Below are 27,434 nucleotides of genomic sequence, written 5' to 3' on the forward strand. Positions count from 1 at the left end.
CATGTCAATACATTGTAGCTAGTGAAACCTACATTGTATTCCCCCAGTTCTTTGACAAGATCCTCAGGCATCCACTTAGGAGTTTTTAGAAATCAATTACAAAAGTGCTCTTATAATTTCACAGGTCCAGCACCATGGGCATGTGACACGTGATTAATACCTTAAATACCTGATTAATGTACCTTAAATACATTATCATGCAAGTAATGTATTCAATATTGAAAAAATTTTAATTTATTTGAGCCAGTAGAAGAAAATACAAACTATCCATGATTCTACCTCCTAAATATAATCACCGTTTGCATTTTGCATGTTTCCTCCCAGATTTTTTTCACATATAGATACCATGTTTGTAACAATTGAATCATTTACTCTGCTATTTTATAAGCTGATTTTTTCATATAGCAGAATTTATCCCGAATGTCTTTCCATGAGAGCAAATCATTACATAGATTTTTAGACAAACTGAAAGTCATCAGACCTTGGTCCCTGTGTTTGGAGACACTAGGAGAGCCTCCACCCAGCTCTGGGCTGAGGACTTTTGTCCGTCTGTTCAGGACACGCCCCTACCTGGTGGAGTTTCCAAGTAGCCTGATCTTGAGTTGGCCTCACTTGTGAAGTGAGAGCTGTATGCCTGACCTCCTACCTCTTCCTGGTACTGGGACTCGTCATCATGACCTTCCCAGTGTTGTCATGGTCTTCCCAGAGTTCGCAGAGTCATCCATGGCTCTGACGTGGAAGAGCAGGTGAGCTTTTCTGCCTTCATCCTCTGATAGAGGAACGTCAGGGGACACACAACCCTTCCAACTGGGCTCTTGAATCCAAGCCCGTCTGCTGTTCAAAGGCTGCCACTCGGCATGCGGACACCATCCCCGTCTTATAATTCACATTTCTACAGCTGGTTCTCAATTACAGCTCCCCCTGGGAGCCAGCACACCAGAGATAATGGAATCCCACAGATAATAACCAATCTTATGATAGGGCAAATCTCCTCTCCCTCCATCTTGCAACTAGAGCTGCTCATAAATGGACTGATTTGTTTCTCCTTTTATTTCCCCTGATTAGCCCCTGATTCAAAGCCTAATGAGCAGTGAAGCAGCCAAAATTTGGTTGCCAGAGAGATAAGCAGAACCAGACTATCTTTAAGATCCTGCCATTTCATAGATCAGTCTCTGAAACCTCCCACGACTTCACTGTGAAGAGTGCTAAGCAGTGTGTTTCATTCTAGTAGAATCAGACACTAGACTTTGGTTCTTTATCCAAATGTTTTACCCAGGCATGTATAGATTGCTTTTGGCTACCTAGGTTCTCCAAAAGCCCATCAAAGCTCTTCAAACAAGTTCCCACTCATTTATGTTTCTTTTTTAAACACTACCTTAATCTCTTCTTTATAGTCATTTTGCCTCCTGAAAAAAAAATACATGTGTGTCTATGCATATATAGAATATACAGACACACATTTTAAAGAATGAATCAACATTCCCCATTTTCTAGCCTCAAATGTGCTTGCTCTTTCACCTTCCGACTGAAGAGCCTGAGCCTCCACCTTGCGAGACGCCAAGGGTGCTGACGTACATGCCCTTCGCCCCCTGGCCCATGTGGGCAGCTGTGCCCCCCGTTACCCTCTCTCCCCCACGAAAAACCCTCGCTCAGCATTCCCATTTCTCTTCTCCCCTTTCTTTCCTTTCAGGCAGTGCTTTTTTCTATTTCCTGGCATTTTTGTCCTCTCAGCAAGGACATATGGTGTATTGGAAAGAATAGACTTTAAGACCGTGGTATTTTCTGTGACCATGGCAGCTGTTCAAGTTTCTGGAAACAGTACTACCTATTTTAGAATTTTTTTCTTTCCTAAGGGAAGCCACTCGGCACTTCGCCTTTCAAGACACTCTTGCAGCAGTTGTGTTGCATAACTGCAAGGAAGGGTTCCTGCCCTCTGATGACATCGTAATGCTGCAAAGGGCCATTTTGATTGCGGCGTGCTAGAGCACTTATTTCTGAGCACATTTACCCCATCTTTACATTGTAAGTGGCTTATTGCATAGCAGTGGTAGTGATTCAGGCCCTGTGGGATCACTCCAGCCTATTTGAATAAGCTATCAATAACATTAAAAGCTCTCCCAGATGCTGACATTTGCCAGCACTTACCAGCTAGTGCAAATTGGACGAGTGCCTTTGGGTGTTTTCACATTCTCCTCAGTGTTTGTTAAACAGTTGAGGTATTTCTCAGAAATGTCAGTTGGACACAAATGCATTGTAGTACGGGCTTTCAATCGTATCTTTACTGAAACCGTAGAACTTGATATCTTGTTGGGTCATGTCCTTAGCACTGAAAAGGAGTTGCTGGAAGTGTTGAGAAGAAATATGTGAATTACCCCCATTTAGTAGAAGACAGTCAAAGCTGGCAGAGCCGCCCCAGCCTTCCGCCAGGACTGGGTGTGAGGACTGTTGATTAGGAGGCAGAGAGTAGCCTGTGTTCCTGCTCTCAGCTCCCTCTCAACACAGGGCCCCAGACCCACCGGCCCCGCACAGGGCCAGTGCCAGCAGAGAGCCACTAGATTAGAAAGCATGAGACACAGTTCAGAGCTAAGAAAGCCCAGGGAAAATGGCTGCAGAACTACCGATTTCACCGGGATCCCGGATGACATGCAGGACAGCAGTGATTTTTTTTCTCCCTTGAAGTTTATGTGAAACACAGGCAACATGTATGTATTCTTCCTCCCTCCCTCCCTGTTCTTTTCCTTTCAGAAGAGAATCTGTAATAAACTTTTTAAAAGAAACCATAGCTAAAAACTTTTCAGCCCGCAGAAGTGTATCACATTTTGAATGCTTATGACAAACACTTCTACCCTAAGTTTCTGAATGGAAGACAACCAGTGAGATTTCCTGTGCATGAAAATTATCTCAAAACACAAACATGAGGATTACAAGGCCTTAAACTGCTATAAAGTTGTGGTTTTCTTTTAGACCTACATCAAATCCTAAGGTATTTAGAAGTTAACTGGTGCAAAATAACATACTGTTCACTAGAAATAATTGAAAAAGCCTATAGGTTTTTAATCTTTTTCAAATAATCTTTATTAGGCACTTTCCCACAAGCATACTATGGCCTAGTACATGAGCTTGATATTAGAGTATTGCAGACAACTGCTTTTCTAGATTTTATAATGAATCAGTGACAACTTTTATGCTGATATATTATTCTAGAATTGGATGAATTTCCCTGGAACTCAAGGGCCACACTCTCAGAACCAGTTCCCACCCCTGATTCCACTCAATTCTCCACTAGCACACACCCGGTAGGCCCAGAAATCAGCTGGGCAGACAATAGGTGACAGGTAGTGTCATTGCATAAGGGAGGCAGGAGATGCAACAAACAAAAAAATAAGACAAAACTCCAACCTTTGAATAGCTCAAAGGCCACTGCAAAGAGGAGATGCACATACGAGAAACAATGAACAGACTATATAAAATTAAGCACTCGATTGTGTGAGCTTCATTGTGTTGATGTTCTTAGAGAAACAACCAAGAGGAAATGGACTTAAGTGGGGCTGATTTTGTTAGACATTAGGACTGTCAAGCTTCCCTGGTGCGTTAGATGCAATTTGATATGATGGCAAGACCAGAGCTTAGTACTTCTTACTTCTCAGTATCGGCTCATGGTTTTAATGGTTGCAGCACATAATCCTACTGTAGATGTCCCTGAACCACCCTAAATCAGGTACTTGACCCTGTATGAGATAGAAAAGGCTGTTGGTGTTAGCCAAGAAGCTGTACTTCATCTGAGGTGAAGCTGCATAACCTATTTATGATGGGTGATCTCCGTACAAAAAAGTTACATGATAAGCAACAAGTTTGGTCTAATTCTCTTAGGGGGGTGTGAAGAAGAAGAGAGAGAGACTATCTCATTTGCATATCACCTTTCCCAGAGAAAAAATTTTGCTGAAAGCAGCTTTATTTTTTTAAATTATGGTGAGAGCACTTAACATGAGAACTACACTTGGAACAAAAGTTAAACTACGAAACAGTATTGTTGACTATGGGCACAATATTACAAAGATCTCTAGAATTTATTTCTAGAATTTATTTATCTTTCTTAACTGAAACTTTATCCTGATTGATTAGTAACTCCCCATTTCCTCCTCCCCCAGCCCCTTGCATCCACTCTTCCACTCTCTGATTCTATGAATTTGACTGTTTTAGATACCTCATATGAGAAGGATCTACAGTAGTGGTCCTTCTGTGACTGGAGTATTTCACTTAGCATAATGTCCTCAAGGTTCATCCATGTTGTCACATATTGCAGAATTTCCTTCCTTTCTAAAGATGAATAGTATTCCATTTAAAAAAATCTTTCAAAGGATGCTTGGAACATTTCCACATTTGTTTATTGTTAAAGGAACACTACAGTGAACATGAGCTTGCTAATATCTCTTTAAGACCCTGAATTCAGTTCTTTTGTATAAATACACAGAAATGGAATTTCTGGATCTTATTATAGTTTTAATTTTGGGGGGAGGCCTCCATACTGTGTTCCATAACAGTTGCACCATTTTCCCTTCCCAGCAACAGAATGCAAAGGTTCCAATTTACAGAAATCATACATCCCTGTCAACACTTGTTATCAGTTATTTTTTTGATAATAGCCATCCATCCTGACAGACTGTGGTTTTGATTTGCATTTCCCTGATTATTAGTGACATTGAATATTTTTTCATGTACTTACTAGCCATATGTATGTGTCCTTCAGAGAAATGTCTATTCCAGTACTTAGCCCATTTTTCAAGAGTCATAGGAGTTCCTTATATATTTTGGAGATTAACCCTTTATCATAAGTATGACTTGTAAATATTTTCTTCCATTTTGTACATTGCCTTTTTATTCTGTTGTTTTATTTGCCATGAAGAAGCCTTTTAGTTTGATGTAGTCCCTGTTGTTTAGCTCTGTTCTTGTTGCCTGTGCTTTTGGTATCATATTCATAAAATCATTGCCAAGACAATTGTCATAATTTTCTCTTACGTGTTCTTGTAGGAGTTTTATAGTTTCAGGTTACATTTAAGGCTTTAATCCATTGTGAATTGATTTTTAAGTATGGGGTAAAGTAAGGGCCCAATTCCTTTCTTTTGCATGTGGCTAACCAGTTTAACCAACACCTTTTGTTGAAGTGAGACTCCATTCCCCATTGTGTATTCCTGAAGTCCTTGTCAAAGATCAGTCAACTACATATGCATGCATTTATTTCTGGGATTTCTATTCTGTTCCATGGGTTTATATGTCTGTCTTTATGTCAGTACCATAATGTTTTGATTATGGTGCCTTTGTAACATATTTTGGAATCAGAAAGTGTGGTGCTTCCAGCTTTGTTCTTCTTTCTCAAGATTGAGTTGGCTATTCTTGGCCTTTTGTAGTTCCACAGAATTTTAGAATTTTTTTCTAGTTCTCTAAAAAAAAATGCCTTTGGGATTTTGATAAGGATTGCATTGAATCTGTAGGTCACTTTGGGTATAGTATGGACATTTTTAACATTATTAAGTCTTCCAGTACATGAAGATGGGATGTATTTCCATTGATTTATGTCTTTTTATTATCTTTCATCAATGTTTGTAGTTTTCAAGTTTATTCCTAAGTGTTTTATTCCTTTTGTAATATTTTAAGTAGGGTTTTTCTCCTAATTGCGTTTTTAAATGTTTTGTTGTAAATACACAGAAATGCAACTGATTTTTGTATCCTACAACTTTATTAAATCTGGTTGTTAGTTTAAAGTTTTTGTTTTTATGGAGTCCTTAGGGTTTTCTGTCACGGTTTTAAGATCACGTCATCTACAAACAGGGACAGTTTTACTTGTTCTTTTCTGATTTGGATGCCATTAAAATTTTTTCTTGTCTATTTCCTCTGGCTAGGATGTCCAGTATTTTTTTGATCTTAAAGGAAGGAAAAGCATTCAGTTTTTTCACCATTAATTATGATGTTAGCTATGGACTTTTCATATATGATCTTTATTATGTTGAAATACTTTCCTTCTGTTCCTGGTTTGTTGACAATTTTTATCTTGAAATAGTGTTGAATTTTGTCAGAAGCTTTTTCTACATTTATTGAGATGATCATGTAATTTTATCTTTATTCTGTAAATGTGATGTATCATATTAATTTATCTTTTATGTTGAACCATCCTTGCATCCCATGGATAAATCTTACTCGGTTGTGGTATATGATCCTTCTAATGTGGTGTTGACTTCACTTTGCTAGTATCTTGTTGACGATTTTTACAACAATACTCATTGGGGATATTGGCTATAGTTTTCTTTTTTTGTGGTGTCTTTGTCTGGCTTTGGCATCATGGTTAATGCTGGCCTCATGAGATGATTTTGGAAATGTTCTCTCCTATTCTATTTTTTGAAGAGTTTGAGAAGGATTGGCATTAATTCTTCCTTAAATGTTTGGTAGAATTAACCAGGGAAGCCATCTGGTACTGGCATTTTCTTTCTTGGGAGATTTTGTTTACTGATTCAATCTCTAAACTAATTATAAGTCTTTTCAGACTTTCTATTTCTTCATGATTTAGTCTTGGTAGGTTGTATATTTCTAGGAATTTATTCATTTCTTTTAGTTACCCAGTTGGGTGGTGTGTATTTTTTCATAGTAATCTCTTATTATCCTTTTTATTTCTGGGTCACCTATTATAGTGACTCCTTTCATTTCTAGTTTTGAATATTCTTTTTATCTTAGTGTAACTAAGTGTCTGTCAGTTTTTCCTATCTTTTCACAAAGCTAACTGGAAAATTCACAAAATGTGGAAAGTAAACAACATCCTCTTGAACAACTGTTGGGTCAAAGAAGAAATCAAAAAGGACATTAGAAAATGCCTCACAACAAAGGAAAATGAAAACATAAAATACCAAAATACCAATACTGATGGGATGCGGTAAAAACAGAACTAAGAGGGAAGTGTATTGGGATAAATGCTTACATTAAAGAAAGATGAAAGATCTCAAAAAATTACCTAACTTTACAGCTTAAGGAGCTAGGAAAAGAAGGATAAACTACTCAAAAATAGCAGAAGGAAGGAAATAGTCAGATGGCTTCATCTTTTCTTAACTCTTAAATTAACAAAACAAATGTGCCTCTAGTAGCCAGTTAAATTGAACTAGGTTTCTATATACACATGATTTGGGGCAGAAATATGAGTTATATGAAGTGTTATCAGTGTACTCACAAAAATGCTTTACCTCAACTCTTAGCTCAGGAATATGGAAAATGTTCATCTTGAAACTTCTGTAAAATATATCTCAAGTAACCAGTGGGCTGTTCTCTCAAGGACTGCCAGGAGAAAGCAGTACATACTAATCACACTGTATTAAGCCTTTTGGACCATTTACTATGATTATTTGGTCAGTTAGCATTTGCGGCAGGCTCCTAGATTTCATCAACAGTTATATGGTGTTCATTAATTCTTTCCCAGAGTGCACCATGAAATGATGCTAGGAATATGGCTTCCTGCTTTGATTCACCTTTTTTTCTTGTCTGAAGTACTTTTCAGTGGGGACAATAACCTAACAACAGAGTTCAGTGTAAACAGGAAATCTGGCAGCAATAACTGGACCAAGGACTAACTTTGCAAAGCCAAGTTTTTAATGAGTTCTTTGCAGAGTATTTAGTCAGGAGGCCACTGTCCTGAGAAAAATGGGATAAGTGTACTCTGCACGATTACATGCCTTTCTTAACTGCCTAAGGAAACAGTTTTTTGTGGGCCTACCCTCCTTATGACCAGGAAGCTTCTCTAAAGAACTTGCCATGACCAGAATCCAAAGGAGAAAGTGTGAACTCCAGAGCCTGCTTTTTTAGTCATGAAAAACTGCAGATCATGAACCATTAATGACCCATTAGTGGATCAGAAAATCAGTTTCGTGATTTATAACCACTTATTTTAAAAAATATTAAATAGAATAAACTAGAACTACCAAAGCGAGTCATGTATTATAAGGTTAAATGTTTTGCAAAAATTTTTATACACATTTAAATAAGTATGTGTATACCTACATTGGTACTGGATTGCAGATAATATGTATTTCTTACATGGATCTTAGAGAAGCTCAAGAGCCATTGCTTTATTTAATGCTTTTTGGAATATAGAAATACTGTATTTTCAATTACATGTTAGATATAGTGATACAAAGGATAGTTTATTTCTTCATGCTTAGGAAAAATATGTTCTCTAGGGAACTAAAGAATCAATTTAAAGTTGCTGAATTCTGACAAAAGTAATGAATATGCTTATATGATCCTCCAAAAAATAGGACAGTAAATATAAACTTTATTTTATGTAATTTAAGCATATTGAAATATTTCAAGGCTATATTTATAACTCCATTTTTGTAGATACTGTTAAGGTATATGCAAGTCAGTTTTGATAATGCAAAGAATTTAAATATTTAAACACTTTAAGTAGCATTTCAAAGTTTAGAGTCCTGACAGTACGTAGAAAAAACAAAATCTAATAAAAAAAGCAAAAACAGAACAAGTCTACAGGTTCTTCCAAATAATATAGAAAACACAGTGGGGCTATTTCAAGGCTGTTAACAATTTTTTCTTTGTATCGTATTGTCATAGAAATTTTATAAAGCTCTGTGACTTTTAGTATTTGAGTAGTTTTCTTCACTATCCACAATGGCACATTTATTTCCTTTTTTGTGGGAGGAATCATTTTGTTTTAAAGAATTATTACATTTCTTAAAAAATACACAAAATAGAGAAGCAACATAGGATTCCAGACTCCTTGGGTTATGTGACCTAGAGCTAGTTCTTTAACTTGTCTATGCTTCAGTTTCCTCATCCATGAAATGAATAGAAGTTTCCGTGTTAAGGAGGATTAAATGAGTTCATATTTGTAAATGTGGCAAGTTAGGAAGTGCTTGTCTGTGTCTGCTGTTATTTTGCCCTTCTCAACTTTCATTCATTCAGCAAGCACTCACTGAGCACGTAGAAGATCAGATACTGAACTAGGGATAAAAAAGGCAACCTCCAGTATCTAAAGAGTATGACTGGACTGAGTAAATTCCTAGAAAGGTGAATAGATGATAGTGATGGAGAAAAGCTAAGTGCCAGTTTGGTGATGGGAGGCATTTGAGCTGGGGTGGGTGGTAATCATTTGCAATATAGACATACACCAAACCATTATGCTGTACACCTGAAACTTATACAATATTTATATATCAATTGTATCTCAATAAAATGGGAAAATCGTTTCCTTGCATGTAGAATGTTGCTTGTTACCTTCAGCCATATCTATAAATATCAAATGAAAAGTATGAGGCACAAATTGCCTCATTTCCATTACAAGGTCATGTGCCTTTTTCCTTATTTAATGAAATTGGGTAGTAACACACACAATAAGTCAAAGAAGAGACAAGTCATTCCAGCCGGCCAATTAACCATGGCATCGCACTGACATTGTATCACTAGGATGCTAATGCTACCCTAAGGAATCTGGGGTCCCTCTCTGTGTACATGTCCTGAAAGAATGGCAAGTTTTTGAAGAACGTTGTCAAGCCTTCCCCTGAAAATCCAACTTTGTTAAAGTCAAACTAGGAGCTCTGGGGCCAGAAGGGGCAAATCAATGAGAGCAGAGTTAGAGAAAAATGCTAGAAGGTGAAAGTCAGACAAGGCTGAGCAACACTGGGGGAAGGTCCTGCTAAGTTTGAGACAACAATCTTGGTCAAGTTACATTTGAATTGCTAAGGAGCTGTCACATAGAAGATGCTGCAGAGATAAGGGACAGTTAAGATGTCACAGCATGAAGAGATCTGGTTGGAGAGTCAGATTGGGGGCTGAAAAACATAGGGCAGTTGATAGAATTTGAGTGGAGGTAATCAATTAAAGGGTGGGCCATCAAGTAATGGTGAAATCTGCTTTTTAAAATTTAACGTACACAAGAAGCAGCATTCTTTAAGGCTATGTCTACACTAAACTTGCAAGTGAAGCTGAAGGACCCACCACGTCTGCTAGTGTCCGTTGCCATCCTGCAACCTGGAGTTCCCCAAGAAGTTTCTGAAACTGCTGCTCCTTCTGCATTTCCAAGTAGGATGTTTTGTGGTGTATTTTAATTCCCTTAGAGGATATCCACCAGAGTGAATTCTGGTATTTCATTTCATCCTTAGACCATTGAGTTCCGTTGGGATCTGAAATACGAGCTTTCTAATGAGTTTAAGCTTATACATGACTATCTTGAAAATGCATTTGGAAAGATGATTGGGAAATCCTGGGAAGGGCAGTGTCATTAAGAAAATTACAGAAATGAGACTCAAGTTTGGGGCAGATCTTAGCTAGAAAAATCCACCCCTAGTTGGATGAGGATAAAGGTAGAACAGAGGGAGCATTATTTGTAAGAACCTAAATACTGGCTTTACTTTTATCAAAAATGATAAGTTAAGAAATTTATTTACAATTCAGTAAAGTGCAAGGCAAGAAAATAATGATTATCACAGGGTTTGGCAAAGGCTTCTGTTAAAGAGGAGGGAAAATACCAGCATTAGGCAGGAATTGCTTTTATAAAAGGAGAGCCAAAGGAGGCTTTTATAAAAATTAGCTTGAGAAACTGACATTCATAATTGATGACATGAAAGATAGTAAACCATTTCCTGCATGTTCTTGTCTTTTTATTTAACTACTCTGTGTCCTCTGAAATATGTCAGGGCATCAGTGGTTTTGCAACATTAATTATTTGTCCAACTTGAATATTATAGACATACAAATATATGTGGTTCATTACATAACAGAGCAAGAATGTGGGTCTGAAAGAATCTCAAAACTGAACTAGATTCTTAGCCTGAGTTGCTTCTCATTAGTAGAATTTAAGATATATTAAATGACAGGCAACTGATTATGTTCTAATCTTTGGGACTCATTTGAGAATATGTTTTCTTTTTTTTCTCTTACTCCACAAGTAAACTGTGTGTGAGTTTTAAAATTTGCTACCTTAATGGCATACTAGAAGAGTTCAGCATGTTGGCAGAATGACCACCCAGTTGAAATTTTAACTTTGAAACAGGCTCATTTTTCCCTTGCCAGTGTAGGGAATCTACAGGGACCTTTTGTTGCCAGACAAATGGAAAATTTCTATTTTGGGAATCAACTCTGCCTACTTTTAAATAGTTTTCAGTCATTTCTTAATCTAAGGCATAGCTTTTGATCCACTGCTCAAAGGATTAAACAAAACTCTGGGTTTCAAGTGAAAGGTCAACAAATGCCACATATGCCAATGTTGGAAAGACCAAGTCATGCGGCTTATATTGGTGCATATGAGAAGCATTTGTGTGGGACTAGCTATTTATTTCAAGTTTCTTTGTAAATGTTTTCTTTTTACCACCATGTTTTTGTAGTTGCTTGGTTTATTAAGATATTGTATGGGGTAGCCAAATTCAGTTTGATGACTTGTCTTCATTGAGGTCTCTGTCTATGCTGAATAAAGTGGGTATTGCCAAGACATAGTTTTCCAAGCATAACATGTCAAATCATGACCAAGATTGATGCCTGGACTTATTTCCAAATACACCCGTACCTTTCACTTAAGTGTAATTTAACTGACTGCAGATTGAATAACAAATGGAACTGAGATGCAGTGGAAACTTGAAGCTAAGTCAGATAAGGAGTGACTATCATTATCCTTGAATGTGGTTCAGAATGGAAGAGGAATCTGGGATCCTGATGTTGTGATAGCTACCCCTGAAACCTGGTGCTTTTCAGCCTATGAAAAGACCTCTTCATGTGCATGCACGATATTTAAATATATCTGTTCAGAAAGGACGGTCTATGGTCTATGTGTGGATGTTATGCATATGTACACACACATATATATCATAGATCATAAGTATCTCTACACAGACTTTTCGAATATATGTATATATAAAATATATAGAGAGAGTGTTATGTGAGTGCATATGTGTGTGTGTGTATTCTGTAGATGGATGTGTGCATGCACATACATGTATGTATATTTATATGTAGCTATATCCCAGGTGGCTGGAAATCATTCTCAAATTGTTTCCCTGCTTCTCAAGTACATTCCTGAATAACATGGACATTGTGAATTGTTGTAAATGCCCCTATGTCCACATAGCATATAGATAAGAGCCATAGAAAATGCCTGAGCTTGTTGATCAAAAAGTGTTTTTGCTTTTCCTTGAACCGTTTTTCTTTTTAAAAAAAATAAAGGCAGTGGAGAGATTTTCTAGTTTTTTTCTTATATGTAAAACTAAATGTGGGCCTCAAGTCTAAGAACCTTATGGGGTAGACATAATCCTAGAATCCCAGTACCAAACTGCTATCTGAATATTAGTTCTAACATTAAAATATAATTTCTGTAGGAGCCCAGGGTTCAAATTTGAGGTGTTCTGAATTAAATCTGGGATTTTCAGGCTGTTGCAGAGTTGAAATTTATTTGGTGAGAAAAACCCCTGTGAGTGGGAATATAAGCTCTGAGACTGATGTTCAGGTAAAATCAGTATTTATCTTTGCTACTTTGATGGCTATGTCTGATTTTGTACCTGTTCAGCAAGAAAGCCTAGAGATTGGCTTCCTAATTCAAGATACATATGGCATAATATCTGTAATATCTATTATATCATAGTAGGATTGTAAAGATACATAGTTTGGATGCAATGAGTTATTCCCATATATTAACTTAAAACATGACTGTAAATATACTAGAAGAAAAAATATTAAGTGACTTAAATATAGATATAATTAGCTTTAGGATTATTACTATTATTAAGGCTGTGACAGTGACATCTCATTAATTCATTATTGATTGAAGTTGATTATTTTGGTGAAACCTTGGCATAAGTCTCCAATCTCTACATTTATAATAAAAGTAGAAATAATAGTTGAACGAGATAGGCCTTTGAGGGGAGCACCAGGAGCGCACTTAGTGCTAAGCACCACATATGTGTCCCTAACTTAACATCACAGGTAGCCTCTGAAGTAGATAGTAGCATCTATATTTTCACCAGAGAGAAACCTGAGGCTTAGGGTTTAAATGATGAATGAAAGTTGTGTATCTGAAGAAGTGGACTGAGGGTTTGAACTAGGGTCCTGTGCTGTTTCAAGTACCAAGCCTCTTTCTAAGTTCCTTAGAAATGTTCATTTGTTCATTCAGCAAATATTTACTGAGCAACAGCTAGGGCTTTACAGTGTGTTAAGCATCATCCTTGAATGGCAGTGTGCGTCATATGCCATTTACCAGTCATTCTTACCTGGGCACTGGAGTGGTTCTCTAGGACTTCAGTGTGCTGGCACTCTCCGAGGCTGGCAGAGACCCTGTGTGTACCTTTGAAATATGCATGTCCTGGTCATTTAACCTCTTCCAGATCTCACACATAGCCCCAGCTAGTCTAATGAGGGCTCTTTTGCTCCACTTAATTGTGTGTGTCATGGAACTTCCTACTACTTAAAGTCAGGATTTGCTACAGGTAGAGATTTTTAAATAGAGTCCAGCCTTACTCAGTAGTAACCATTTCCTGAGAACATGATTGGTAAAGGCTCCAGACATTGAGGACGTTGAGCTGACTTTGCCATAAATGAAACCAGCTAGAACTTGATAGTGGAAAACACAGATTCCAGTGTAATAGAGTCATCATGTCTAAGTGTAAAAGGGGTGCTGTGCAGGTGAGCACTTGTTTCCTAGTTGAGCCCCAAGACCGAGCAGAGCATGTATCACAAATCTTATATTTTACATTATGGGAACTGGTTGACCCACCTGTGTACCCTCAGTGGGAATGTCACTGAAGACTTGCATGCCTCTGTGCACAAAGGGTGGAATATGTTAAGCCTTTTCGGTTCACCCCTGCCCTCACTCTCACTCACACATGCGGGAACAGCAAGCTACCATGAGGTCGTGTGAGGCCAGGCAGCATGTCCATTCCAACATTAACATCACTTTGCAGGAGAGGAGTGTGAGGGGAGGAAGAGGGAAGGGCAGCATCACCCCCTCAGCCTGTCTTGCCATGCTTTGTCCTAGCTTTCCGGGGCACAGCCCTGTCCCCATCCCCACAAATCAAAATCACCCTCAGCCTTTGAGGCCAAGCTCAACAAAGGCCTCTTTATTAATGGTAAAGCAGCTAACATTAACTGAGCAGCTTACCAGGTACAAGACGCTGTTCTGTTGGGAAATCAGTGCATGTGGCTTTGGAGTGATGCATTTATTGTTCTATCTGCATTACCAACTGCAGAAATTGAGGTTCAGGGAAGTTGAGTGAATGGCCAGATGTGGGGGAGCCGAGACTGAGATCCAGGTGATGTTACTCCAAAGCCCAGGCTTTTGGCCCTTGTGCTATACTTTCTTGGTGGCAAAACTTGTGGCCTCCAAATTCTCCCTGCTTCCACCTCCAGCTAGATACCATTTATGCTTCTAACAGACTCTCCCAGTGCTTTATCTGTGTTTCTTTTATGGGTCTTACTGGTTTTAACATCCTATTATCAGTATTTACATAAAGTGTTCACTTTTCCTATTAAACTGGGGGCATGGAGGCAGAGTCCATTTCTTATTTCTTGACCTATTTTCCACAGCAACCAATGTACTATGTAGCACCCGCAGACAAGAATAAGCAAGATTGTTTCTGGTCAGATCTGCCCCTTCTGGGCATCTGCCCCTTGTTAGAACTTGGTTATATAATCTACCTGTAGGAATTCTTCAGTTCAGATTCCTCAAGAAAAGTGAAGATGTACCTGAGAAAGGTTCAATCATGGTTTTCTCAACAAAACACAGGCAAATGGTACACCAGAGTCCAGCGTATGGTGCCTCACTGGTACTCCCCTGCCCCTGCTGGCCTAGTGCTGGGCAGAAACCATGAGCGAGTGGCCCAGGCTGCTCTCACCACTTCTCGGTCGTGGGTCCAACTCGCCAGTCTTGCCCTGTACATCTCACTGGCTCAGTGGCAGACTCCGACCTGCTCAGATCCCGAGATACCTCTGGTCTCACATTGCTTCAGCTTCACCCTGTAAAGGATCCAGTTGTCATTAACTAGGCTTTGAAGTTCTTCCATTACATAAACTTATCTAATTGGGTTTCAAAATATTCTGGGAAATTCTTACTGCCGCTGTTTATTATGCCAAGAATGCCCACTCATCTCTCTTTCTCTCTCTGTCTCCCTTTCTCTCTCTCTGCAAAGTTGCTTCTCTCTAATCTTGCTTCTTTGGGCTGTGACAAACGAGAAGGAGTCTAAGTTCATATCCTGAACCAGTTTTTCGGTAGAAGAGAGCTGTTTTGAGGATGAACCCCAGTCTGGAATGCCTCCCAAGTTCCACCATTAAGCACCTTTCTGGAGGCATTACTCAAGATTTTTGTTTTCCTCTTTAACCATTTCATAATCACTAGTTTCTAAGCTATATCAGCACAGTCATTTGTTCATAATTATGCACACATATTTATCAATAAATGAACTGTTAGGGAAAAAAGGAAGAAGGAAAATAGTGTGTCCAGGTCACTAGTTTAAACAATGCCACCCTTTCTCCTCAAAGTACAGCCCCAGATAGGACATCTGGTCGTAATGCCACCACCATCACCTGTCCTTGGTGACTTCAATAAATCGCAGAGGTGCTTACGCATATCCTGAGGTCAGTCTTGATGTCTGTGCAAAATCCACAGCTGGCCCGGATATTGCAGTCAGCCCCCTATTCCCTGCATCAGCACAGAGAATATTCTAACAAATCTGTAATGCTGTCCCTGTGGCAGAGCCACCCGCCATTCCCCCCCAAGGGAAATGGGCATGGTTCCTTCTGTGTTATTCTTGCTGAAAATGCTGGAGAAAATCTCCAAAGCCAGGCTGCTTGAGCCCCTTGAGTGCCAAATTCTTGTCCTTGCCACCATGACCCAAGGGACCTGAGAATCAGGCCCCATGGGCTGAGTTTCTGGCAGAGCTAATCAACCCTGCCTGTCCTGGTGCTCCATTCGCTGAAGACAGAAGTACAGTCTTCCTTTTGCTGAAGCTCAAGAACGCACAGAAAAGTGGCCCAATAGAGCCGGAGCTGACTTGCAATGGCAGCTGGCTGGTGTAGCCACTGGCCCGGGCCCTGCTGACTCACCCAAGCCGCAGTGATCCTCAGGGGCAAGGGCAGATACCCCTTCCCTCAGCGCTGCCCTGAACGCTCCTGTGGCTTGGCCCTTATTTCACCAACACAGTCTGAATGCTTCATCCTGGTGGAGCTGCCTGCCACCGCCTCACCTGCCTGGGACAAATTCTAGAATAAGTCACCTCGTGGATATAGACCAGGGTCCCTTCTGTGTCCAACACTTGGTGTAGAGGTGCTGGTTCTGTCTCTGCTTCCCTCTGGAGGCCTCCTCCCTTGGGCACCTCTGCCCTTCCATCTAGTTTGGTCAAGGTACCATCGTCAGGCAAATATTGACAACTTTGCATCTGAAGGGGAAGGAGGCTGGGGTTCAGATCACTTTACTCCAAAAAGACACCTCTGTTTCCAAGGAAACTAGTGTGTGCAACTAGATACATGGGAGGAAGTCTCCACTGGGCTCCAGCTGGGATGCTGAGCTCCACATCTGGGCAGGTATGGGGGGTACTGAAGTGCCTCCCAGCCTTGAGGCCACCCAGAGTACAGTCCCGTGAAAGTTCTCGCATCGCCTGACAACAGAGGGGCAAATCTCACAGTAATTGAGTAAACAGGTTTCCTCCAAGTAGGTTTCTTTTATTTCTATTCATTTCTTTTAATTGAGAAATGTACTTATTATTGATACAGATTTCATAAGTATTTGCAGAAAAATTTTGTTTTGATTTTCTGCCTATGTAGAAGGCTTCTAATGTGTAAAATTCTCTCTCTGAAGAATGAGCAATGCCATCATCTAACACTTAGCACCCGGAGTTAAATGAATAGAAATTTAGATGCCTCTGAACACTTCTCTCTTCTCGGTGGATTGTAACTCACAGGCAGGACCTCGACAGCATTTTTCGTAATGTAGGTATAATGGAGAACAGAACAGACTAGAAAATGTGAGTCTTACACTCAGTAAGGCTAAAAACTGTTGCACAAAATGTCTGTTCAGCTATAAGTTTGCAGAAGTCTGTGTGTGTGTGTACAGATGCCTGTCCGCATGTGTGCTGGGGCTGCAGTGGAAAGCACATCTATTCCTGGGTGGCAGGTGGGCAGGGGTTGACCACCCCTGCTTGGGGGGATCCTCACAGCCCCCAGGGCCCACGTCTGTCACCTGTCACGCAGCTGCAGCACTTTCTCCAGCTTCCAGGTGCTTTTTCTTTCCTCAAAGCCAAACCATACATTCTTGACTGGTTGAGCCATGTTTGAAGGTTTTTTTTAATTCTTGCAAGATGACTGAGAGGAAAGTCAGGAATAGTGATAAGCAGACTGTAGATAAATGATATTTCATCGTTCCCACTTGAATAATCCCTGTTGCTATTTTAAAGCATTGCGCAGTTTAGCGTAGTATTTCTGCTGTCTGAATTGCACGCCTGTGCCAGTGCATCGTGCACACTTGTGTTTGGTGCGTGGGCCCTCCCTGAGTGGGAGTGCAGGGCCAATCTTGTACAGATAGCCATCTGCCTACATATTCATGGAGACAACTCAATAGGGAGAGCACTTTAAAATGCTTCAAAATGTCGCAGAATGGCAGTTTTAGCTACTGAATTCCCTGCTTTCTGGACTCCCTCGTCTGCAGTGGTGGCACCAGTGGACAGATCATCAAATGTTTGTTAAATGAGCAAGCAATTAAGCTCCCTCTAAGTGCCAGACACCCAGGCATCTGACTCTGCTGTCCGCTGCAGCCAAAGTGCACAAATGACAGGCTGCTGAGGCCTCCTTAGAGGCCAGCCCTTGTTTCGGTGCCCAGAGCATTTGGAAGGCGCCACACTCAGACATGGCAATTCGTGTCCTTAAGACGGAACTCCGGGTGGAAAACAAGTTAATGAAAAGGAATACAGTGCACGTTTCCAGACCTTCCTGTTGTGCATGGATATTAACAGAGACTTGGTGTGCAAGTTACATAGCTTTGTAGTCTCTCATGAGCAGGGCTCCTGGTTGGATGCATGTTGTATTTCTCCACTCGCCTGTCTTTGGTTACTCTGCATATATCCCATCTTGGGTTGATGGCAGGACAAACCACCACAGTTCAACAGGTAGAACAGGTCAAGGTGAATCTCCTTGTGACCTGGATTTCTTGTCAAGTCTCCTGATCTGCTTAAAATATGAAGGGAAGACAATACATTTTGAAAGACAATTTCCATACCTCTGCTCATAGAAGAGGACAGAACTCTATTTAGCTGGGGATGGGAGGAGGTGCAGGCTTTATGTCTTGAATGCATCAAAAAAGTACTGTTTGCTTATCTAACACTAAGGATTGACCCAGAAACACCCCCCAGAGCATATTAGTGTAAGAGGGGCTTCTTTTACAGGGCAAGGTGAGGCAGAAGCCTGGGAGCTTGTGCTCTGGACCAGCTGAGGGACCTTAGCCCAGTCACTGACCTCTCAGAGACACACCTCTGCATGTGTTAAGTGTGTATCACAAAGCAGCTGTGAGCACACAATGAGATACACCCAGGAAAATGCTCTGAACCCAGAGCACCACTCTTTCTATTGCCTAGTTAATATATAAGCACATGATTTAACATAAAGCTATTCTGCTTTTTCACTCCCTGTAACATGCTTCTCTGTGATTAACAGTGTAGAACTGTGCGCGCAAAACGGCTGGCGGGTTGTCAGTTCCATCACTGCTCATCAGAGACTTCCTAGTACCTGTCACATAGGAACAGCCTGTAAATTAGCTTTTCTAATCTTAGGCACCTATCAATTATTTATCAGCCTGTCTCCTCTTGTACAATATCTTACAGAATTCACCGTGGCAACATTGCACCTCATTTCTAAATCTTACTCTGAAATTGATACATTAATATTGGGTTTCAGTGGCATTAGATGATTCTATATGTCAGCTGATTTTGAATATTCTTTTCTCTTTTTCTCCTTCCCTTACATCTGAGAAACTTTATGTGAAGGAAGGTTAAGAAACTGAGAACTGGCTGTTATTTTCTATTTTTCCATATCAATTGTGAGGTCATACTTCTGATATATCAGTCATTTAGCTTCTGAGAGGAAATATATAAGAATTTATGCTTATAGTTTATGTACTATGTTGTTTGCAAATGAAATACTATGAAATGTGTTTACTGCTCTATTCAAATGAGTATATTCAAAACTGTACACATTACAGTTACTACTTTTTGCATAAGGAGAGAATTGTGTATGATATCAAGTTTTAGATAGTTTTATATGTAAAGTGTCAGCTATAATACTGTGTCCATAGTGGTCAGAAAAAAATGATATGGGCATAAGAAATTCATCCTTTTTATCATGTGCTTATTTTCTTTTTTTAGCAGGGGTGCAAGCCAAGGAAATAGAACCATGTTCAGGCAGAGGACACATAATGTCATTAACTGAGTGTCTTGACAGGATAATTGTCCTCTTGGGCAGGTCAGTAAAAGAACTGATGGTGCCTGGGGAGAGTCTAGCCAGCTCAGAAAAGATACAGTTTATAATTATAATGTTAATAGCCTTAATAAGCATGTGTGCATTATCTTTGGGGTGGAATAGTGCCCCTTGGTTCACGCTCAGCCGTCACTATGTGCCGAATGACTTCCTCTTTGTATTCATGAAAATTAGATGGTGGATGATTTCTCATGAGGAAAGTAACATTCTCAAAGAGATGTAAGAACAACACAATTAGACACGCTCCATATTTTTCCGTGTGTCTGAATAAGGCCCGAGAGTGCTGCCCATCAGTAATATTGCTACCAAGTCACAAAACAGGAGCAGGGAACTGAGGCACCCCACTTTGGGGGACAGTGAAGGAGCTGTAGTAAAGAGCTTTCACAGTCTGAATAGTCAGGTATTGTGGGGAGCGGGCTATGCCCTTCCCCCACTTGCCGGTGTGGCGGGAATGGAGAACAAAGAACATTTTGTTTATGCATTCCATGAGCAACTAACTGGAACCCTGCTGAGCTTACCTTTGCCTGGCTACCGCTGACGTCAATACTGTGCTTGATTGTCTATTGGATAATGCTATGTCCTGGAATCATGTAACCCCACTGCATTATATAAACCCTGGACCTTCAATAAAGTTTTGCTGGTGACGCACGGGAGCGTCGGCCCTCCCAGCTCTTTCTGTCTTTCTTTTCTTCGCCCCCCTTCCGCACTTCAGGACCTGCTCCACTCAGCGTGGCTGGACCGCGTCAAGTGGCGCCCGAACAGGGACCTGAAGGAGAGGGAGAAGGTGAGGGCCACCACGAGGCCAATAGAGAAGAGAAAGCCCTGGCCAGGGTAACCAGAGAAGACGCGCGAGAGAAGAAGCGCGCAAGAAACGTGGACGTGGTAAGTGAATTTTTCTGGGAGTCCAATACGGGACAGGAAGGGCGCAAACAGTTATATGTTTGCGGGCTAAAGAGGTTGTTAGCCACCAGAGGAATTAAAGTAGGGAAAGCCCAATTAGAAAGATTTTTAGATTTTATTGAGAAAATGTGCCCTTAGTTCCCGGAAGAAGGGACAGTAGACATAGAATTGTGGAATGAGGTAGGAAAGGGACTTCAATCTTATTATTCTACCCATGGTCCAAAAAAGGTTCCGGTGGACACATTTGGCCTGTGGACCTTAATTAGAGACTCTTACATGACTTAAGGCAAATTAATGCAGTTCTTAAACCTATGGGACCTTTACAACAAGGCCTCCCTTTTCCAGCTATGATTCCAAAAGACTGGAATATGGCTATCATTGACCTTAAAGATTGCTTTTTCACCTTGCTCCCCATTCAAAGCAGTCCCTCTTAGGCCTGCATTACTTCCTCCTGTGTAATGTAAACAGAGCTTGTGATTAAGCTGAGCCCTCATCAACATGTAAATAGCTCTATTCTATTAACTGCTTTCCTTAGAAGCAGTCATCCTGGAGCTAAGCATTTCCTCCTCAGCAGCCGCAGGGAAGCCAAACAAGCTTGTGACTCAGATCAGGGCTCTAGTAGCAAAAAGTCACACAGTCCCTGCATTTATCAGACAGGCAGGGGCCTCTTGAGGAATGACAATAGCTCAGGCAGAAAAAACCAGGAAAACTAACTGAGAGCAATTCGATCCCTAAACTCTAAAAAGAAGTATCTTCTGCACACAAACCTGGCCCCAGTACAAACTCTCTGATTAGAGAGGCTTGGCCCCTGAAAGAAGTATGCAATATAATGTTATGCAGCTAAATATATTTTGCCACAAGGGAAGAGGATAGTCAAGAGTTCCATGAACTGCTACAATGTGGAGCTAGTTTTCTGAATTCTTTTAGTGAACATCTATTCTACTTACTAAGTTCATCATTGTCTTTGAGAATTGAGAAGTCTTAAACTAAACTCCCTGAGAAAGAAGAAATTTATCTTCTGCAATACAGCCTGGCTTTAAATGACTGGAGCTAGAATTGTACTTGCATTTCATTTCCAGCCCCCTGGACACTCATGGTCCCTATCAGTTCAGAGCCTTCATCAGCCCTGTTAGTCTGGGGCTGTCTAAACCTTAACCCAGTTATGTAAACTGCTTGCCTTTAGAGTGTATTCTTGAAAACTGAAGTACTTTTAATCAAATAAACTAAGAAGAAAGAAGACCATTGAGTATTAGAAACTCAAATCTTTATGTCAGTTTGTCTGTGTATATGTATTTGTATGAAGAGTGTTACTAACTGTAGTCATTATGTCTCGGTCTGTATGTGTGTCTAAGTGTAAAAAAAATATATTTTCTACCTCCGGAGGGTATTAATAAAATTGATTTAAAAACAAGCACTTGTGAAAATTGGGCATTCTAAAACTTCCAGAAAATCTAATTAAAAAATATTATGCATTAATGTTAATTTAAGCTTAACTGAAATGGACATGTCTTTGTAGTTATTAGCTGCCAAAGTTTACTTAAAGTCATTTAAGTTGATGTTACCTGTTAAGTATTCCAAGAAAGTACTTAAAGAAAGGCTTGACTTTGATGTGTGGTGAAAGTTTTATAAGTAAATTAGCATGGTTGCTAAAAATAAGTAAACAAGTGTAGCAAATAAACTTTTTAATAATAATACTGTATTAATCTATAACAATGTATATATCTGCAAACAGCCTGAGAATTTTTGTGGTAACCAAAATTCTTAAAGTTTGCTAAGTTATATAGACATATTTTGTACTTAATGAGAAATTGTGCTGTAAGGCACATTTCCAAAAATGATAAAATATATTCACAGATGTATCAATCTGAAGAATGCTGGTGTAACAGTTTACAGTGGCCTGTTTTTCAGTGTTCACTTGAAGGTTAAGGTACCAAATAGTTTTAGTTCTAATGAAAACTACTTAATATAATAAGGAAAATATTTTGGTATGTTAAAGATGTGTGTTTTAATAAGAGAAAGTATAAAGAATGGAAATTCATTTTGTTGAGAGTAAAAGAAGGTTAATTGTTCTAAAATACAGCTATTTATTTAAAGGGAGACAGAGAGACAGAGACCAAGAGAGCAGTGTGGTGCCTTTTGTTGTGGCAGATCAGCTCAGCCTGTTGCTTTGGGGAAGGGTCGGGATGTTTAGAGATAAGGAGGGATAAACCCAGGCAAGCCCCAGGCATAGTTCTCACCGGCTTGTGTGCTTGGGACCATGGGGCAAATGAAGAATAAATTACTATATTCTTACAGATATAATCATGCTGTGTGAAATTAAAGCAAGTGAGTATTAATATCGAGAACACAGCAAAATTGGACTTTTGTTTTCAGTTGGAAAGAAAAAGTGTTCTTTAACCGTTAGTTTGCTCTTAATATTGAAAGATTGCACAGCGTTCTCTAATTGTTTTATTAAAAGTTTCTTATGCTTAAAGTCTTAATGAATTGCCTGAGTATTTAAGAAAATAAGATCTTAATATTAAAAAGACTAAGCTAAGTGTTAACAACTATGTAACCTGCATTTGCTTTTAAACTTTATTATCATTCCAGTTAAATAATAAGTGTTATTTAATAACTATAATTCTATTTAGGCAAGTGCCTTAAAAACTTTTGACGGCTTCCCAAAACCAAAATTTAAAAAGGTATTTTTACCTCTCAATTAACTCTTACATTTTCCAGAGGGTCCCTGGAACATATCAGTAGAATTTCTTCTCATCAAAGAAAATATTTGACTAATTTGGCTTATTTACCTGGTATATACTCACCTAAAAAGTGCTGTCTAAAAGAATAATGCTCGATTTTATTACTGAGTGTTTTATGTTACATAAATATCCAAACTTCCATATATCAACTATCTTACAGTAAGTTCTCATCAAATCTTTAACCATTGTCATTTGTAAATCTTTTCTTGTTTATAATCACTGTTTAATTACTACTAAACTAGTGAAGAACTAGATTTCAGCAAATTGAGTACTGGTTACTTAAGATTGAGTAAACTAAGGAAAAATGATTTTGTAGCTTCTTGTTTCAAGTGTTGCTGATAAAATGTTTTAAGCTTTATTTCTTAAGCTGACTGACATGCTCCAGTTTACCTCCCCTCTGTGTTCATAACACAGGCATTTCATACAATTCTACAAGTCAAGCTCTCATTGAATATCGTCACCTTATTCTTAAACATTATTTATTAATACAAAGAGGGGGGATTACTCCCCGACATGATAAAATTAGTTGCAAGTTGGCGATTGGTGCATGCTTTACATATCCTTAATTTTGATCTTCTGGAGGGTGATAGACGGTCAGTGGTAGAGGTACATTTTTCTGGTAATATTTCCTTTTCTGAAACAACAACAGTTCCTGTGTAGTGTAGTCTCCAATGAGTTCTTCACTATGGCATAAAGATCATATCAAGGTGTAGGGCAAGGGGTTTGCTTGTGTTCTTACAGAGAATCTATGCTTGATCTGGCCACCCAGAAAATGAATTCAGATATGATATGAAGGAGAACTTCCAACATCAACATCCTCTGGAGGAGTCATTCCAGAAGGTGACCATCAAAAAACCGCAACAAAAGTCTGCATGTCAAACACGGAAAACTGAAGCCCACTAAATAATAGTATATTTTTTCCCCAATAATGGCACTTATCTATGTACATACTACAGAAGAAATGTACAGACACATGATAGAGGAAGACTTAGATAGAATGATATTGCTGATTGGTCTGTTAGAAATGGTGATCATTATGATATTTATAAAGCAGTTTTGTCCCGAGAAGATATTGGCAGTTATACTTGTGAAAAGTTTCAAAAAAGAACTCCTGTCATATTGTATAAGAGTAATTAGGTGTATTTAAATATATCACTCATTCCATAAAATAATTTTTCCTCACCTAACTTGTAGTTACAACAACTCGTGAGCCAAAAGTTGCACAAGTTATCTTTTTGTGTAGCAAGAAATTCCTCTATCAGTGAACTGTTGAAGAAGAATTTAATAGGCATAAGACTTTCTCCTATGGTGTTGACTAATATCTCAGGCATAAACATCACTCTTCCCCCTAAAGTGCTTGCTCCTGATGCCCAATTAAATTTACCTATTAATATTACTATAATTACTGATTGTGTATGTATTAATTGTACTCATGTATCCTCTTACTGCAATTGTGCAATCATTGTAAAATGGTCTTCTAGATATAGACTTCCAAATAGTTGGGTATTTCTGTGTGATAATGAAACATATTAATCCCTTTCTCCACACTATCAAGGTGTTGGTGTAGTGTAAGATGCATTCTTCCTGCTCTAATAGACCACCTGAATATAAGCACAAGAGACTTCTTCGAGTTCTGCCATCTGACTATGATGAAAACTTGAAACTTTGAGGTCCTGTCACTGTTGCAGTTGCAGCTGCATTCCTCCTGCCAGTTCCTAGACTTGTCATTGGAATGCTAAAGGAGATATCTAAGCTGGCCTGTGCATATAGCAAAACAACAAACTTGACTGCTTCTGTATTATCTGAACTCAACCAAAAACTGAGAGAATTGCGAGCTGCAGTGCTTCAGAATCACGCTGCTGTGGACTGTCTGATGTTAAAAGAGCATGTAAGATGTGATCAGTTTCCAAGAATGTGCAGTTTCAATTTCTCAAACTACTCAAAATCAATTAGATGATATCCCTCATATTGTCAGTAAGTTTTTACAAATGCCTAAGCTATTTAACTAGTTTTTTAGTTTCATTAGAGATAAGTAGTAATTGTAAGTCTGCCTTTGTTATGTATCTGTATTCCTATTCTGTTAATGTATGTAAGCAATTTATATATATATTCAAGTTATGTCTGTCTTTCAACATGTTCGATGCCAGCCATGTAATGCATATTTCCCACAAAACTAAGATACCATATAATCCACAAAGCAAAGCACTATAAAACGTGCCCATGGCACCCTTAAAGCTCATTTGGAAAAAACAAAAAAGGGGGAGTTATACCCCCGGCCACCACAGAACTATTTAATCATATCTTATTTACAGCCAAAACTGCATCTGTTATATTAAATCAGATAAAAGACGTGTTCAGGGACCCCCTGAATAGTCTCTGGCATGCTGTCGCACCTCTCTTAACCCTAAGCATTTTATGGCTTTTGTTGCTGTTACTAGGGCCTTGTGTCCTTCACAGCATGTGGAAACTCATCCAGCAAGCCTTAAGAGACCTGCATCATTTGAAATTGCAGATGGCCCCCCAACTTGTAAATAATAAGTTCTAAAGTCTTGCCTCATTTTCTGTTATCATTATGTGCAGCCATTGTGTGTATGTTTCTCATTGTGTTCATTATGTGCAGCCATTGTGTGTATGTTTCCTAAAAATGAGTTCAAAAGCATTTCTGCACCTTGGTGCAGAGCTACATATGTCTCAGCTGAAAAGTCACCCCCCGATGCCAGATATTGAGAAGGGGACAGGATAGTCACTGATGGGTAAGTGTCTTGGAGACCTCTGGCAACCTAAGACAGGGCCCTCATGATGGAATGTGGGTACCAATGATGGGTAAGTCCAGATTAGTCATCCAGGAATACCTAAGACAGGCACTGTCACCCTCTTATAAAATAAAAAAGGGGGAGATGTGGGGAGCGGGCTATGCCCTTCCCCCACTTGCCGATGTGGTGGGAATGGAGAACAAAGAACATTCTGTTGACGCATTCCATGAGCAACTAACTGGAACCCTGCTGAGCCTACCTTTGCCTGGCTACCACTGATGTCAGTACTGTGCTTGATTCTCTTGGATAATGCTATGTCCTGGAATCATGTAACCCCACTGCATTATATAAACCCTGGACCTTCAATAAAGTTTTGCTGATGACGCACAGGAGCGGCAGCCCTCCCAGCTCTTTGTCTTTCTTCACCCCCCTTCCACACTTCAGGACCTGCTCGACTCGGTGTGGCTAGACCGTGTCCAGGTATTAAAATTAGCGACATTTTAAGAAACACTGTTATAAAGTACAAGTAAATCAAGGAATCAAGGAAGCAATTTAGTGATACTGCAGTTAAATGTTGTGGAACATTTTGCCCATATTCTGACCTCTTTTGAGAATAGCACCTATATTCTAAAGCATATTCAGCACCCTGTTATGATATTCCAGGATATTTTCACTCCACTACACTCATGAAAGATTAGATTGCATTAAGTAAAATAGTCTGAAACATTTCTACTTTTATTAAGATTTCATTTTATAGGACAGTTGTAGGTTCACAGGAAAACTGAGAAAAAGGTCCAGAAGTTTCCCATTTACCCCTCATTACCACCCCCCGCCCCACGTAGCCTCCTCCATTGTCAACATTCCCATTTTTTGCTTATTTTCATGAATGACGATGTTATTTTTGACAGTATTAAGCTATCCAGATCTTTCCAATTTGGGGTAAGCTTTTCATGTTAAGAAATATCCGTTCAATTTTTTTTCGCATCGGTTGTAAGCTAAGCACTGTTAAGGCTAAGGATATTGAGATCAGTATTCAGCATAGTGCTTGCTACATAGAAGACTCGTCAAACCTAGTGAACGATTGCATATAAGATGAATAAAATGCATCCTTGAGAATCTGCAGTAACTTAATCTAATAGCTGTCTTAGGAGATGGAGGAGAAAGACATAAGAATTTAAAAATCACAGTGAAGTGGAGTTAATAGTTAAAATACACACCAAAATACTATGAAAGTGAGTGGCAAATGAAAACATCTCCAGAAGATACTGAAGTTAAGAGGTACCATATTTTATTTACATCTATAAATGTTTGCTTCAAGGGGCACTCAAAGTTATAGCAAATATATTTGTAGGAAAACTTTAATGATTTAACCCCTAAGCTTGTATAACCTTTATGTGTACAAAGTAAGCTTCTTACCATATGAAATTACATTTAATAGGACATGGCATTGTGCTTAAGTTCTCATCTTTATCATTCTTGTCATATTTTACTACAGATATTCAAAAGGTCAGATAACTCATGGGGTGGTTCATTTGAGATTAAGTCATGATAG

At 39.3% G+C, this 27,434-nt stretch overlaps 1 protein-coding gene across 1 annotated transcript in view; it reads left to right on the top strand.

Annotated features, from left to right (window-relative positions):
• The window catches only part of LOC140848435 (uncharacterized), a 38,637-nt gene extending 12,357 nt beyond the window's left edge, over positions 1 to 26,280 (top strand). Inside the window, exons 5-6 of the mRNA XM_073231908.1 lie at positions 20,201 to 20,370; positions 24,685 to 26,280. Of these exons, the coding sequence (XP_073088009.1) occupies positions 20,201 to 20,323 (123 nt within the window). The 3' untranslated portion in view covers positions 20,324 to 20,370; positions 24,685 to 26,280. The remainder of the gene's footprint in view (positions 1 to 20,200; positions 20,371 to 24,684) is intronic.
• The last annotated feature ends 1,154 nt before the right edge of the window (positions 26,281 to 27,434 follow it).

The sequence above is a fragment of the Manis javanica genome, chromosome 1, assembly GCF_040802235.1.
Source record: "Manis javanica isolate MJ-LG chromosome 1, MJ_LKY, whole genome shotgun sequence".
In the NCBI taxonomy this organism is placed as follows: domain Eukaryota; kingdom Metazoa; phylum Chordata; class Mammalia; order Pholidota; family Manidae; genus Manis; species Manis javanica.